The sequence below is a fragment of the Hypanus sabinus genome, chromosome 11 (assembly GCF_030144855.1).
Source record: "Hypanus sabinus isolate sHypSab1 chromosome 11, sHypSab1.hap1, whole genome shotgun sequence".
In the NCBI taxonomy this organism is placed as follows: domain Eukaryota; kingdom Metazoa; phylum Chordata; class Chondrichthyes; order Myliobatiformes; family Dasyatidae; genus Hypanus; species Hypanus sabinus.
In genome coordinates this window covers 71,007,999-71,025,666 of record NC_082716.1, presented here as the reverse complement: position 1 = coordinate 71,025,666, position 17,668 = coordinate 71,007,999, and the positions used below count along the sequence as shown (strand labels likewise).

The following is a 17,668-nucleotide window of genomic DNA, read 5'->3' as shown; positions in this document are numbered from 1 at the left end:
AATGATAATACATTAGAAATAGCAGTGGTCTTGTTGTCTGCATTCTGCTGAACATTTATAGCTTCCACTAAACAAGACCAATAGCATCTCTGGTGTCAACAAAAGCTCTATTAAATGCATAAGTCTTTAGGTTATCAGCAACTTTGGGGCTACCATCTCTGCATGTGGAACCTCTCTAGAAATCCATTTTCAAACATGACCTGAAGCAAATTGCATTGAATAACAGTTTAGGGTAACAAGATCGTCAGGAAGTTACATGTAACTGCAAAATAGTCCAGGTGGTGAAAATCTGAAATAAGAAATATTCTGCTGATCAGGAGGCATCCACAGAGACTTGTGCTGAAGGATCAATGATTTAGATTATTTCTGATCCTGGCTAAGTCTGCAAAATTTCCTTACGTTAAATTAAAGGAACTTCTGAAAAATAAACCATGGTAAACCTCTGTTAATGTGTTGCCTCACAGAGGAGAATGCTGTACAGTCCACAAGCCCTCATTATTTCAGTGGGATTTAATAATTACAAAATGAGTGTAAATTTTGAAAGGATAATACAGGGTGGAACTATATATTTTATAGAATCCATCAGTAGCTGCTGTTTGTTTCAGCTTTTTAAATCATCCCATTCCTCTGCTTGTTTCTAGTGCTCAATAAAACATCTGCATTTTGGGCTAAATCTTTGTTTACTTTTTCTGTCCTTTTTTTTGGATGGGAACCATTTAAATTTGAGATGGCACAAACAACATCTTCTCATGGATGGGAGCAAATCTCTGGAATTCTTTACCCCAGAGGGCTGAGAAGGTTAGATCTTTGGGGGTATTTACAGAGGAAGTAGATAAAGTTTGTGAAATTGGGAAACAGAGAGCTGTGAAGTACTGACACAGAAGGGGACATGAGACTGAGGGAGACCAGCCAAGATCATATTGAATGGCTGGGGAGATTTAAGAACCCAAGCTACTAAATCCTGATCCTACTATATTATGTTAAATGCCAACATTAAGAAGACTTTAACTCTTTTCTTAATATCTTTGATATAATTCTCTAGCTGTATCCCAACCGTTATAATGGCCCATATGGAACAATCTCCAGGGGTTCCCAACCTGGGGTCCATGGACCCTTTGCTTAGTGGTATTGGTCCATGGCATAAGAAAAGGCTGGGAACTCCTGATCAATATAGTTTTCTATATAGCCTGTTTTTACCTGCTTCTTCTATCTGATTGGTTGATAACCTTTCTTTCCGTTTGATTTGCTCATCAAGGCTGTGGGTCCTCTCTTTGAAAATGCCCAACTTAACAGCAAAAGGTCTGGTTCATGCTGATAATTCTTTAAAAGATGGAGGGCAACCATTTGTAAGAATACTGTTTGCCATTTCTTTATACTTTATAACAAAGCCTGAGTTATAACATTTGAATATTCAGTTGTGAGATGCATTAGAATTCTCGCTTTTGTTCTTTCAGGTAATCAGTCTGCAAGCACATCTACCAGCACGGCTCCAAGCACAGTCACACCAGGTTTAAGTATGTCTTGTCAGCAGATTGTCTCCATCCAATCATCTGATGTTTGTTATCCAATTATTACTTTATTACACAGACTTTTTTATCTGCTTGATTTTCCTTCCACTGCACTCTTGATGGGACAAAATCCATGCGCTTTCAAGGTAGCCGGTACTTAGTTTACCATGGAAAACTATGTTTATGTAATTCCTTTCAAAGAGTTTACAAGGATAAAGCAAAAGGTTTTATTAAACTTGAGTTTAAATGGGACAGGAAATTGTAATTCCCAGTTTAGAGCTTCCACCAGGTTTCTTCCATCAGTGACTGGAAGAATGAAGTATGATTCAGGCTATGGAACTCAGAGCTTGAGCTAACCCACAGCTGACAACTCTTTGTGCACCTGTGGCAGTTCATAATAGAAGATATACTCTGGTGTCCCAGGTGGTATAGGGCATGCATTTCATGGGACTGGTTATTTCTAATGATATATCCTTTCATGGCATGTATTTTCACTCACTGTTTTCTTTATCCCGCAGATCACTTTCCAAGCACATACACCAGCACGGCTTCATCAGTAACCACAACTAGTTCAAGTATGTCCATATTCTAACTCTGGCATCAGTATTTATGTGCAATACACACAAAATGCTGGGAGCCCCAGCAGGTCAGGCAGCATCTATGGAAATGAATGCACAGTCGAGGTTTCGGGTAGAAATATTTCTTTCAGCATTTTATACATGTTGCTCTGGACTTCCAGCATCTGCAGAAACTCTTGTGTTTATCAGAATTGATATCTGATTTTTGCTACCAGTTTTGCATGCACTCCTCAATGAATTTACATCACCTGTAATATTTTTATACCGCCCCTTTGCTGTTTTGATAATGTTTGCATCTCTATTTACCACATGACTGGAACGTCCTCTACATCCTTAGAGAATCACAGAATTGAAGAGGTGATTCAAAAAACTAATTCTTTTAGGCAAAATTGGCACTTGAGAATTTTTTAAATAAATTTCTAGGTTTGCCATATTGAATTATCTTTGTATTATGTTCATTCTAAATAACTGATAATATAATGTTTGTAAGTATATTTCAGGCACAGAGCATTGCTCTTCGTTTACATCCTGTAAATGGTGCATCAGCAATGACCTTCATTAAGCTTCATTTCTAGTTTCTTGCTTAGTAAAACCATAAAGATCACAGGGAGAAGGCAGAAGATTGGGGCTGAGAGTGAAAAGGATGAAGAATGATGAAATGGCGGAGCAGACTCGATGGGCCAAATGAATTAATTTTCCTATTCTATCTTATGATGATAGAAATATCAAAGCAGATTTGATGGGCTGAATAGCATCATTCTGCTGTTCTCTCTTGTTGCCTTATGGTCTTAGGCTGTACGGCATGCACTGCTCTTCCCACTGTTTTTCTTCTGACAGATCACTCAGCACTTACACCCACTAGCAGGCTTCTTCATCAGTGAACATTACGTTAACAAATGTTTCAGTATGTCCACAGTGACATATTTACATATCTGTCTTACATATTTAAAGCAATATGTTAAAAAAGCCACATGCCAAAAATGCATTGACAGCACCTAATGTTAATTTAAAGGCAGCTAATTTTTTAAAGGCTGTATATTACTATACAAATTTAGCCATGCAGACAAGTTCAGTTAAATCCTGTTGATAACTATTTGGAAGGTGAATGGTGTAAGCCATTCCATCTCAGTTCATAGTGAAGCTGAGGATGTAACTTCTATCTGTTTGGATGTTGCATGCGTCTCTGCTCACATTTCTGATCTTCCAACAGATCACTCGTCACTCACACCCACAAGCACGGCTTCTTCAGCAGTGAATACTCCGTCGGTATCAGTATCAGTAAAAGCCATGGAAGCTCTGAACATTGGCATAGTCATCAGTTCAACTTCTTCACCGGAAAATCTTTCTAACATCCCTTCACACAACTATGGTTGTCTATTGACCCATTATTGTCATCTCTCCATTTTTATAAGAGCCTTCACTTATCTGCCTCATGCTTCTCACACAATTAAATGTTTGCTATCCCATTTTCATTGTTTTAAATTCCTTCTCAGTCTCTTACTAATTCTTAGGATAACATTTTCATGCCTGCTTTCTCCCTTCTGAACATCTGCTCAGTGTCTCCTTTCCTGAGAAACTCTTTTAAATAGCTTCCAATGGCACCAGAAAATTTGTGAAGATTTTGATCACAGCCTACTGAGGTGCAATCATTTGGCATATATATGTTTGAATTTCCCTAGACTGTTTCCAATATCCCCATAGTCTAAGTCACACATTCCTGCATCATTTCTACAACCATTCATTCATCTGTACAATGTTTCTATCTCTGTACTCACTTGTCTACACAATTATGATGAATCCAAAGATATCAATGTTTGAGATCCTGCTCATAATTTCTTTCTTATTGTCTCTCTACATTACCTTGTCCTATTTTCCACCAATGCTGAAAGTACTGATATGGCTCTTTACACACTGGCTATCAACTGCTCATTGATACCATCATGTTGGTGCCAAGGAGGCAACATGCTGTTTTGAAATCATGTCCAACTACCACTACTATCTTGTCGAGCTATGGAAGTGTTGTCCATTTCCCTCCCTTTATTTGAAGATGAACTACTTTAGGCACTATTTTTATTGCTCTGGTCTCACATTACAGGAGAAAGTATTGTCTCATCTGTATTCAGAATGGACTGTTGATTAGGGCTATGGATGCTCTTAAAGGACCTCCCAGCTTACCTGCCTATTCAACTTTGCATATCTAGCAATCATCCACAGCCACTCTGGCAGCTTTTTCTTGAGCTAAGGGGTGGCTATATCCTGAAATGTGGTTACCAAGGTATATTCCACAGTGTACTTGGAGCTTGAGCTAACCCAGAGTTGACAACACTTCCTGCACCCGTGGCAGTTCAGAATAGAAGATATACTCTGGTGTCCCACGTGGTGTACGGCATACATTTAATGGGACTGGGCATTTTTAATGATATTTCCTTTAGTGGCATGTATTTTCACTCACTGTTTTCTTTATCCCACAGATCACTCTACAAGCACATACACCAGCATGGCTTCATCAGTAACCACAATTAGCCCAAGTATGTCCATGAATAGTTCTAACTCTGACATCAGTATTTCTGTGCAACACACACAAAATGCTGGAGGAACACAGCAGCTCAGGCAGCATCTATAGGAATGAATGAACAGTCAAAGTTTCGGGTAGAAACCCTTCTTCCAGCATTTTATATGTGCTGCTCTGGACTTCCAGCATCTGCAGAATCTCTTGTGCTTATCATTATTGGTAGCACACGGTATAAATCCTATCAATATTAACTTGGATGTGTTGGGGACTGAGGGGCTTGATTCATCTCATTAAGTTGTAACCAGTAGTTTGTCACAATGTTCAATTGGTCTTACTCTTGTGGACTTTCTCCATTTGTATCTTCTTACCAAACATGGGCAATTGAAGTTATTACCTCAAAGTAGTCTGCTGAAAAGACACCTTATGATGAGGGCCTGTCCTTTCACGTCCCCCCTTCCTGACTTCCTGAGATGCTCAAAGTGTGCCACAAATATTCTGAAGGTTTTTGATGAACATGCATTGGTTGAGCAATGTAAGCATTTCTGCTCACATCTATTCCCAGAGCATAAGCCTGAGGAGAAAACAAAGGAGGCACAGTGCTGGTCTCCATTCTGTTTGGATTTGTAAGTGATTGTTGATAAAATGTTTGTCATGCAGTTGTAATATATCTCGCTGCTCATGGTTTAGTTTCTCCATTAGATCACAGCCTCTGTCCATGTTTCAACCAAATAATTACTGTTGTTATTTTCAAAAGGCTTGCTTGCATGAAAACTGGCCTTTCTACATGGAGCAGAATGCATTTGATGGTTCTGAGCTATAATATTAATACTTCATTTCAGGTTACATAGCTTTAGTTAGTTTTGGTCTTCCAGCCAATCACTCAGAAAACTATTCATAAGGAGATTGGTGTCAGCCATTCTTTAACAGTTCATAGCAAAGCTCATTTTTGGGAAATGTACGGTCATGCACTTTGGTAGAAGAAATAAAAACACAGACTATTTTGTAAATAGACAGAAGATTCAAAGATCCAAAGTGCAAATGGTCCGTGGGAGTCCTCGTGCAGGATTCCCTAAAGATAAACTTGCCGATAGATTTATTGATGAGGAATGCAAATTTTATGATAGCATTTGTTTTGTGAGGATTAGAATATAAAAGCAAGGATGTAAAGCTGAGGTTTCTAAGGCATTGATCAGACAACACGTGGTATTATGAGTCAACCTTGGACCCATCACTTAAGAAAGGCTGTGCTTACATTGGAGAGGGTTTAGAGGAGGTTCACGAGAATGATTTTGAGAATGAAAGGATTATCCTATCGGCAGAGTTTCATGACTCTGTGATGGTACTCTCTGACATTTAGAAGAATGTTTGGGGATCTTATTGAACTACCAAATTTTGAAAAGCCTACATAGAGTAGATGTAGAGAGGATGTTTCCTATAGTCTTGAAACAAAGGATACATTGTTACATTGAGAATGGAAATGAGGAGGAATTTCTTCAGCCATATGGTATTGAATCTGTGGAATTCTTTGCCTCTGACACGTGTGGAACCCAGGCATTGGGTACATTTAAGGTGGAGGATAGGTTCCTGATTAGTCAATCCATAAAGATGAAATGGTGGAGCAGAGTCAATGGGCTGAATAGATTAATTCTGCTCCTATATCATATGGTCTTACCAAATGTCGGAGCACATTGGATGGGCTGAATAGATTAATTCTGCTCCTGTCTCTTGTGGCCTTTTGGTCTTAGGCTGTACGGCATGCACTATTCTTCCCACGTTTTTTCTTCCGACAGATCACTCAGCACTTACAGCCACTAGCACGGCTTCTTCATCAGTGAACACTACGTTAACAAATGGTTCAATATGCCCACAGTGGTAACCCAGTCTTACATACTTAAAGCAATATTTAAAGGCAGCCAATTTAGTCCATTACCAAACGACTTTCTCTATGCAGACAAGCTCAGTTAAATCCTGTTGCTAACCACTTGGAAGGTGAATGGTGTAAGGCATTCTGTCTCAGTTCATAGTGAAGCTGAGGATGTGACTTCTATCTGTTTGGATGTTACATGCAACTCTGCTCACATTTCTGATCTTCCAGCAGATCACTCGTCACTCACACCCACTGGCACGGCTTCTTCAGCAGTGAATACTTTATCGGTATCAGTAAATGCCATGGAAGCTACTAATACTGGCAAGTTCTCTCCATGCAATTTAGGAATTTTGAGTGCCCTGTACTAATTGTAATGAAAATATGCCATTAATATTAGGTAATTAAAATGTTCCAATATTAACCACACCATTTCCACTCCTCCCTTAAGTTTTTGTTGCCCATAATATTGCCCGTTCGTTTGCTCTTCAACTTCCGTCAACGGTCTCACTCCCAGCATACTTATTTTCTATAGTTATCAGTTCAGTGTACTCACCGATCATCTTTCTAACATCCCTTCTCACAACTATGGTTGTTTATTGACCCATTATTGTTATCTTTCCATCTTTATAGCCCCCTCTCCCCAGTTCACTCGGAAGTCTATAACAATCTGTGTAGTTCTTGATCAACATACTTCGACATGTCTATCAGAGCCTTTGCTTATCTGCCTCATGCTTCTCACACCATCAAATATTGCTATTCCATTCTCATTATTTTAAATTCCTTACCTGTCTCTTACTAATTTTCAGGCTAAAATTTTCATGCCTGCTTTCCCCTTTTTGAACATCTGCACAGTGTCTCCTTCCCCTGACAAACTCACTTCAATAGTTTCCAATGACACTAGAAAATTCGTGAAGATTTTGATCCCAACCTACTGAGACACAAACCATTTGGCATGTATATGTTTCAACTTCCCCAGACTGTTCCCAATATCTCAATATCCCAATAGTGTAAAGCTCACTTTCCTGCACCATCTCTACAACCATTCATTCAGCTGTACAATGTTCCTGTTTCTGTACTCACTTGTCTACACTATGGTGATGAATCAAATGATTACAATGTTTAAAGTCCTGCTCAGAATCTCTTTCCTACTGTCTCTCTACATCACCTTGTCTTATTTCCCACGTATGCTGAATGCACTAATATGAGTATTGACACCCGGCTATCAGCTGCTCAGTGATACCACTAAGATGGTTCCAAGGAAGCAACATGCTGTTTTCTAAGTGTGTCTATCTGCCACAACTATCTTGTCGAGGTATTGAAGTTTTGTCCATACCACTCCCTTTATTTGGAGACGACCTTCTCAAGTTACCTATTTGCATGGCACTGGCCTCACTTGATGGGAGAATTTATTGTCCCATTTGTATTTAGAATGAACTACTGATTAAGGCTATGGATGCCCTTAAAGGACGTCCTAACCTACCTGCCTTTTCAACTTTGCTTATTTAGCAATCAGCAACTGTGGTCACCAAGATGTATTCTAGAATGAACTCAGAGTTTGAGCTGACCCACAGTTGACCACACTTCCTGCACCAGTGGCAGTTCAGAATACAAGATGTACTCTGGTATCCCAGGTTGTGCAGGGCACGCATTTCATACGACTGGGCATTTTTAATGATATTTCCTTTAGTGGCATGTATTTTCACTCACTGTTTTCTTTATCCCGCAGATAACTCTTCACTCACATACACCAGCACGGCTTCATCAGTAAATACAACCAGTCTAAGTATGTCCATGAATAGTTCTAACTCTGACATCAGTATTTCTGTGCAACACACGCAAGATGCTGGAGGAACACAGCAGCCCAGGGAGCATCTATAGGAATGAATGATCAGTCAAGGTTTCGGGTAGAAACCCTTCTTCCAGCATTTTATATGTGCTGCTCTGGACTTCCAGCATCTGCAGAATCTCCTGTGCTTATCATTATTGGTAGCACACGGTATAAATCCTATCAATATTAACTTGGATGTGTAGGGGACTGAGGGGCTTGATTCATCTCATTAAGTTGTAACCAGTAGTTTGTCACAATGTTCAATTGGTCTTACTCTTGTGGACTTTCTCCATTTGTATCTTCTTACCAAACATGGGCAATTGAAGTTATTACCTCAAAGTAGTCTGCTGAAAAGACACCTTATGATGAGGGCCTGTCCTTTCACGTCCCCCCTTCCTGACTTCCTGAGATGCTCAACGTGTGCCACAAATATTCTGAAGGTTTTTGATGAACATGCATTGGTTGAGCAATGTAAGCATTTCTGCTCACATCTATTCCCAGAGCATAAGCCTGAGGAGAAAACAAAGGAGGCACAGTGCTGGTCTCCATTCTGTTTGGATTTGTAAGTGATTGTTGATAAAATGTTTGTCATGCAGTTGTAATATATCTCGCTGCTTATGGTTTAGTTTCTCCATTAGATCACAGCCTCTGTCCATGTTTCAACCAAATAATTACTGTTGTTATTTTCAAAAGGCTTGCTTGCATGAAAACTGGCCTTTCTACATGGAGCAGAATGCATTTGATGGTTCTGAGCTATAATATTAATACTTCATTTCAGGTTACATAGCTTTAGTTAGTTTTGGTCTTCCAGCCAATCACTCAGAAAACTATTCATAAGGAGATTGGTGTCAGCCATTCTTTAACAGTTCATAGCAAAGCTCATTTTTGGGAAATGTACAGTCATGCACTTTGGTAGAAGAAATAAAAACACAGACTATTTTGTAAATAGACAGAAGATTCAAAGATCCAAGGTGCAAATGGTCCGTGGGAGTCCTCGTGCAGGATTCCCTAAAGATAAACTTGCCGATAGAGTTATTGATGAGGAATGCAAATTTTATGATAGCATTTGTTTTGTGAGGATTAGAATATAAAAGCAAGGATGTAAAGCTGAGGTTTCTAAGGCATTGATCAGACAACACGTGGTATTATGAGTCAACCTTGGACCCATCACTTAAGAAAGGATGTGCTTACATTGGAGAGGGTTTAGAGGAGGTTCACGAGAATGATTTTGAGAATGAAAGGATTATCCTATCGACAGATTTCATGGCTCTGTGATGGTACTCTCTGACATTTAGAAGAATGTCTGGGGATCTTATTGAACTACCAAATTTTGAAAAGCCTACATAGAGTAGATGTAGAGAGGATGATTCCTATAGTAGGTGTAATCTTGAAACAAAGGGTACATTGTTACATTGAGAATGGAAATGAGAAGGAATTTCTTCAGCCATATGGTATTGAATCTGTGGAATTCTTTGCCTCTGACACGTGTGGAACCCAGGCATTGGGTACATTTAAGGTGGAGGATAGGTTCCTGATTAGTCAATCCATAAAGATGAAATGGTGGAGCAGAGTCAATGGGCTGAATAGATTAATTCTGCTCCTATATCATATGGTCTTACCAAATGTCGGAGCACATTGGATGGGCTGAATAGATTAATTCTGCTCCTGTCTCTTGTGGCCTTTTGGTCTTAGGCTGTACGGCATGCACTATTCTTCCCACGTTTTTTCTTCCGACAGATCACTCAGCACTTACAGCCACTATCACGGCTTCTTCATTAGTGAACACTACGTTAACAAATGGTTTAATATGCCCACAGTGATAACCCAGTCTTACATACTTAAAGCAATATTTAAAGGCAGCTAATTTAGTCCATTACCAAAAGACTTTCTCTATGCAGGCAAGCTCAGTTAAATCAAGTTGCTAACCATTTGGAAGGTGAATGGTGTAAGGCATTCTGTCTCAGTTCATAGTGAAGCTGAGGATGTGACTTCTATCTGTTTGGATGTTACATGCAACTCTGCTCACATTTCTGATCTTCCAGCAGATCACTCGTCACTCACACCCACTGGCACGGCTTCTTCAGCAGTGAATACTTTATCGGTATCAGTAAATGCCATGGAAGCTACTAATACTGGCAAGTTCTCTCCATGCAATTTGGGAATTTTGAGTGCCCTGTACTAATTGTAATGAAAATATGCCATTAATCTTAGGTAATTAAAATGTTCCAATATTAACCTCAGCATTTCCACTTCTCCCTTAAGTTTTTGTTGCCCATAATATTGCCCGTTTGTTTGCTCTTCAACTTCCGTCAACGGTCTCACTCCCAGCATACTTATTTTCTATAGTTATCAGTTCAGTGTCCTCATCGATCATCTTTCTAACATCTCTTCTCACAACTATGGTAGTTTATTGACCCATTATTGTTATCTTTCCATCTTTATAGCCCCCTCTCCCCAGTTCACTCGGAAGTCTATAACAATCTGTGTAGTTCTTGATCAACATACTTCGACATGTCTATCAGAGCCTTTGCTTATCTGCCTCATGCTTCTCACACCATCAAATATTGCTATTCCATTCTCATTATTTTAAATTCCTTACCTGTCTCTTACTAATTTTCAGGCTAAAATTTTCATGCCTGCTTTCCCCTTTTTGAACATCTGCACAGTGTCTCCTTCCCCTGACAAACTCACTTCAATAGTTTCCAATGACACTAGAAAATTCCTGAAGATTTTGATCCCAACCTACTGAGACACAAACCATTTGGCATGTATATGTTTCAACTTCCCCAGACTGTTCCCAATATCTCAATATCCCAATAGTGTAAAGCTCACTTTCCTGCACCATCTCTACAACCATTCATTCAGCTGTACAATGTTCCTGTTTCTGTACTCACTTGTCTACACTATGGTGATGAATCAAATGATTACAATGTTTAAAGTCCTGCTCAGAATCTCTTTCCTACTGTCTCTCTACATCACCTTGTCTTATTTCCCATGTATGCTGAATGCACTAATATGAGTATTGACACCCGGCTATCAGCTGCTCAGTGATACCACTAAGATGGTTCCAAGGAAGCAACATGCTGTTTTCTAAGTGTGTCTATCTGCCACAACTATCTTGTCGAGGTATTGAAGTTTTGTCCATACCACTCCCTTTATTTGGAGACGACCTTCTCAAGTTACCTATTTGCATGGCACTGGCCTCACTTGATGGGAGAATTTATTGTCCCATTTGTATTTAGAATGAACTACTGATTAAGGCTATGGATGCCCTTAAAGGATGTCCTAACCTACCTGCCTTTTCAACTTTGCTTATTTAGCAATCAGCAACTGTGGTCACCAAGATGTATTCTAGTATGAACTCAGAGTTTGAGCTGACCCACAGCTGACCACACTTCCTGCACCAGTGGCAGTTCAGAATACAAGATGTACTCTGGTATCCCAGGTTGTGCAGGGCACGCATTTCATACGACTGGGCATTTTTAATGATATTTCCTTTAGTGGCATGTATTTTCACTCACTGTTTTCTTTATCCTGCAGATAACTCTTCACTCACATACACCAGCACGGCTTCATCAGTAAATACAACCAGTCTAAGTATGTCCATGAATAGTTCTAACTGACATCAGTATTTCTGTGCAACACACGCAAGATGCTGGAGGAACACAGCAGCCCAGGGAGCATCTATAGGAATGAATGATCAGTCAAGGTTTCGGGTAGAAACCCTTCTTCCAGCATTTTATATGTGCTGCTCTGGACTTCCAGCATCTGCAGAATCTCCTGTGCTTATCATTATTGGTAGCACACGGTATAAATCCTATCAATATTAACTTGGATGTGAAGGGGACTGAGGGGCTTGATTCATCTCATTAAGTTGTAACCAGTAGTTTGTCACAATGTTCAATTGGTCTTACTCTTGTGGACTTTCTCCATTTGTATCTTCTTACCAAACATGGGCAATTGAAGTTATTACCTCAAAGTAGTCTGCTGAAAAGACACCTTATGATGAGGGCCTGTCCTTTCACGTTCCCCCTTCCTGACTTCCTGAGATGCTCAAAGTGTGCCACAAATATTCTGAAGGTTTTTGATGAACATGCATTGGTTGAGCAATGTAAGCATTTCTGCTCACATCTATTCCCAGAGCATAAGCCTGAGGAGAAAACAAAGGAGGCACAGTGCTGGTCTCCATTCTGTTTGGATTTGTAAGTGATTGTTGATAAAATGTTTGTCATGCAGTTGTAATATATCTCGCTGCTCATGGTTTAGTTTCTCCATTAGATCACAGCCTCTATCCATGTTTCAACCAAATAATTACTGTTGTTATTTTCAAAAGGCTTGCTTGCATGAAAACTGGCCTTTCTACATGGAGCAGAATGCATTTGATGGTTCTGAGCTATAATATTAATACTTCATTTCAGGTTACATAGCTTTAGTTAGTTTTGGTCTTCCAGCCAATCACTCAGAAAACTATTCATAAGGAGATTGGTGTCAGCCATTCTTTAACAGTTCATAGCAAAGCTCATTTTTGGGAAATGTACAGTCATGCACTTTGGTAGAAGAAATAAAAACACAGACTATTTTGTAAATAGACAGAAGATTCAAAGATCCAAGGTGCAAATGGTCCGTGGGAGTCCTCGTGCAGGATTCCCTAAAGATAAACTTGCCGATAGAGTTATTGATGAGGAATGCAAATTTTATGATAGCATTTGTTTTGTGAGGATTAGAATATAAAAGCAAGGATGTAAAGCTGAGGTTTCTAAGGCATTGATCAGACAACACGTGGTATTATGAGTCAACCTTGGACCCATCACTTAAGAAAGGCTGTGCTTACATTGGAGAGGGTTTAGAGGAGGTTCACGAGAATGATTTTGAGAATGAAAGGATTATCCTATCGACAGATTTCATGGCTCTGTGATGGTACTCTCTGACATTTAGAAGAATGTCTGGGGATCTTATTGAACTACCAAATTTTGAAAAGCCTACATAGAGTAGATGTAGAGAGGATGATTCCTATAGTAGGTGTAGTCTTGAAACAAAGGGTACATTGTTACATTGAGAATGGAAATGAGAAGGAATTTCTTCAGCCATATGGTATTGAATCTGTGGAATTCTTTGCCTCTGACACGTGTGGAACCCAGGCATTGGGTACATTTAAGGTGGAGGATAGGTTCCTGATTAGTCAATCCATAAAGATGAAATGGTGGAGCAGAGTCAATGGGCTGAATAGATTAATTCTGCTCCTATATCATATGGTCTTACCAAATGTCGGAGCACATTGGATGGGCTGAATAGATTAATTCTGCTCCTGTCTCTTGTGGCCTTTTGGTCTTAGGCTGTACGGCATGCACTATTCTTCCCACGTTTTTTCTTCCGACAGATCACTCAGCACTTACAGCCACTATCACGGCTTCTTCATTAGTGAACACTATGTTAACAAATGGTTTAATATGCCCACAGTGATAACCCAGTCTTACATACTTAAAGCAATATTTAAAGGCAGCTAATTTAGTCCATTACCAAAAGACTTTCTCTATGCAGGCAAGCTCAGTTAAATCCTGTTGCTAACCATTTGGAAGGTGAATGGTGTAAGGCATTCTGTCTCAGTTCATAGTGAAGCTGAGGATGTGACTTCTATCTGTTTGGATGTTACATGCAACTCTGCTTACTTTTCTGATCTTCCAGCAGATCACTCGTCACTCACACCCACTGGCACGGCTTCTTCAGCAGTGAATACTTTATCGGTATCAGTAAATGCCATGGAAGCTACTAATACTGGCAAGTTCTCTCCATGCAATTTAGGAATTTTGAGTGCCCTGTACTAATTGTAATGAAAATATGCCATTAATCTTAGGTAATTAAAATGTTCCAATATTAACCACACCATTTCCACTCCTCCCTTAAGTTTTTGTTGCCCATAATATTGCCCGTTCGTTTGCTCTTCAACTTCCGTCAACGGTCTCACTCCCAGCATACTTATTTTCTATAGTTATCAGTTCAGTGTACTCACCGATCATCTTTCTAACATCCCTTCTCACAACTATGGTTGTTTATTGACCCATTATTGTTATCTTTCCATCTTTATAGCCCCCTCTCCCCAGTTCACTCGGAAGTCTATAACAATCTGTGTAGTTCTTGATCAACATACTTCGACATGTCTATCAGAGCCTTTGCTTATCTGCCTCATGCTTCTCACACCATCAAATATTGCTATTCCATTCTCATTATTTTAAATTCCTTACCTGTCTCTTACTAATTTTCAGGCTAAAATTTTCATGCCTGCTTTCCCCTTTTTGAACATCTGCACAGTGTCTCCTTCCCCTGACAAACTCACTTCAATAGTTTCCAATGACACTAGAAAATTCGTGAAGATTTTGATCCCAACCTACTGAGATGCCACACATTTGGCATTCATATGTTTCAACTTCCCCAGACTGTTCCCAATATCTCAATATCCCAATAGTGTAAAGCTCACTTTCCTGCACCATCTCTACAACCATTCATTCAGCTGTACAATGTTCCTGTTTCTGTACTCACTTGTCTACACTATGGTGATGAATCAAATGATTACAATGTTTAAAGTCCTGCTCAGAATCTCTTTCCTACTGTCTCTCTACATCACCTTGTCTTATTTCCCACGTATGCTGAATGCACTAATATGAGTATTGACACCCGGCTATCAGCTGCTCAGTGATACCACTAAGATGGTTCCAAGGAAGCAACATGCTGTTTTCTAAATGTGTCTATCTGCCACAACTATCTTGTCGAGGTATTGAAGTTTTGTCCATACCACTCCCTTTATTTGGAGACGACCTTCTCAAGTTACCTATTTGCATGGCACTGGCCTCACTTGATGGGAGAATTTACTGTCCCATTTGTATTTATAATGAACTACTGATTAAGGCTATGGATGCCTTTAAAGTATGTCGTAACCTACCTGCCTATTCAACTTTGCTTATCTAGCAATCAGCAACTGTGGTCACCAAGATGTATTCTAGAATGAACTCAGAGTTTGAGCTGACCCACAGCTGACCACACTTCCTGCACCAGTGGCAGTTCAGAATACAAGATGTACTCTGGTATCCCAGGTTGTGCAGGGCACGTATTTCATACGACTGGGCATTTTTAATGATATTTCCTTTTGTGGCATGTATTTTCACTCACTGTTTTCTTTATCCCACAGATAACTCTACAAGCACATACACCAGCACGGCTTCATCAGTAAATACAACCAGTCTAAGTATGTCCATGAATAGTTCTAACTCTGACATCAGTATTTCTGTGCAACACACACAAGATGCTGGAGGAACTCAGCTGGTCAGGCAGCATCTATGGAAGTGAATGAACAGTCAAGGTTTCGGGTAGAAACTTCTTCCAGCATTTTATATGTGTTGCTCTGGACTTGCAGCATCTGCAGAATCTCGTGTGTGTATTAGTATTGATATCCAATTTTTGCTACCAGTTTTGCATGCACTCCTCAATGAATTTACATCACCTCTAACCTTTTTATACCATCCCTTTGCTGTTTTGATACTGTTTGCATCTGAATGGAACATCCTCTACATCCTTTAAGAATTACAGTATTCCAAAGGTGATTCAAGAAAACAAATTCTTGAAAATTATTTTAAATACGTTTCAAGGCTTGCTGGATTGAGTTATCATTATGCTATATTCATTGTAAATGACTGATTATATAATGTTTATGTATACTTCAGGTAAACATCTTTACTCATGGGTCAGATTACTCTTCATTTACATCCTGCTCAATGGCTCCATCAGCAATGACCTTCATTAAGCTTCATTTATATTTGTTGAAACACATCTTCTTGTCTTGGTACCACAAGTTATACATCCTGTAGTGCACTGACTCAGATGTGTTGGAGTCTGAGGAGCCTGTTTCATCTCACTAAGTTGTAACCAGTTGATTCTCATAATTTTCTAATGGTCTTACTCTTGTAGACTTTCTCCATTTGTATCTTCTTACCAAACATGGGCAATTGAAGTTATTACCTCAAGGCACTCTGGTGGAATGACCCCTTATGTATAGCGGGTTTGTCCTTTAACCTCCTCCCTTCCTGACATCCTGAGACACCCATACTGTGTAATAGATATCCAAAAAGTATTTTGATGAATAGTGCATTGGTTCAGCAATGAAAGCATTTCTGCTCACATCTATTTCCAGAATATAAGCCTGAGGAGAAATCAAAGGAGACCTGTTGTGCTGGTCTCCATTCTGTTTGGAATTGTTAGTGATTGTTGATAAAATGCTTGTTTGTGCAATTGTAATATATCTCGCTGCTCATGGTTTAGTTTCTCAATTAAATCACAACCTTTGTCCATAATCCAACCAGAATAAATTACTGACATTATTTTCAAAAGACTTGCTCGCATGAAAATTCACCTTTCTCCATGGTGCACCACATATATTTGGTGGGTCTGAGTCATCATTTAAATATTTCATTGCAGGTTATGTAGCTTTGGTTAGTTTTGGTCTTCCAGTCAATCACTCAGGCAACTATTTGTAAAGAGATTGGTGTAAGCCATTCTCTAACAGTATATAACAAAACTTGGTGTTGGGAAGTGTATGGTCATGCACTTTGGTAGAAGAAATAAAAGCATAGACGATTTTATAAATGGCCAGAAAAGTCAAAGATCTGAGGTGCAAGTCCTCGTGCAGGACTCCCTAAAGGCTAACTTGCAGATTGAGTCAGCGGTGAGGAATGCAAAAACAATGTTAGCATTTATTTTGGGAGGATTAGAATATAAAAGCAATATAAAAATGCTGAGGTTTTGTAAGGTATTGGTCAGACAACAATTATATTATTGTGTGCAACTTTGGACCCCTTATCTAAGAAATTATGTGATTACATTGTAGAGGGTTCAGAGGAGGTTCACGAGAATGAATTTGAAAATGAAAGGGTTATTATATGAGTAGTGTTTCATGGCTCTGTGATGGTACTCATTGAAATTCAGAAGAATGGGGGGTCTCATTGAACTCGATCAAATTTTGAATGGCCACATAAAGTACATGTAGAGAGGATGTTTCCTATAGTGGTGGAGTCTAGAAGCAAGGGGTACAGCCTCAGAAGAGAGGGACATTCATTTAGAATGGAGATGATGAGGAATTTCTTCAGCCAGTTGATTGTGAATCTGTGGAATTCATTGCCAGAGCTGTGGAGGCCATGTCACTGGATGTATTTAAGGTTGAGTTTGATAGGTTCTTCTTTAGTCAAGCCATGAAGATTACAGATAGAAACCAGGAGATTGGGGCTGAAACAGAAAAAGATCGGCCATGATGAAATGGCGGCGCAGACTCAATGTCCCAAATGACTTAATTCTGCCCCAAATCTTATCGTCTTATGAAGTGTCAGAGCAGAT

General features: G+C 39.4%; 1 protein-coding gene across 12 annotated transcripts in view; it reads left to right on the top strand.

Moving 5' to 3' along the window:
* The window catches only part of ptprc (protein tyrosine phosphatase receptor type C), a 145,586-nt gene that overhangs the window by 54,308 nt on the left and 73,610 nt on the right, over window positions 1-17,668 (top strand). For 2 of the 12 annotated variants that reach the window (XM_059984683.1, XM_059984681.1), the window contains exons 1-2: window positions 13,475-14,068; window positions 15,474-15,530. The exons of 8 other annotated variants lie outside the window; for them this stretch is intronic. In XM_059984683.1, coding sequence (XP_059840666.1) covers window positions 14,050-14,068; window positions 15,474-15,530 — 76 coding nt within the window. In that variant the 5' untranslated portion in view covers window positions 13,475-14,049. Of the gene's footprint in view, window positions 1-1,454; window positions 1,515-2,026; window positions 2,084-13,474; window positions 14,069-15,473; window positions 15,531-17,668 lie in introns of those variants that run through there. 2 more of the 12 variants (XM_059984679.1, XM_059984686.1) reach the window with 2 other exon arrangements.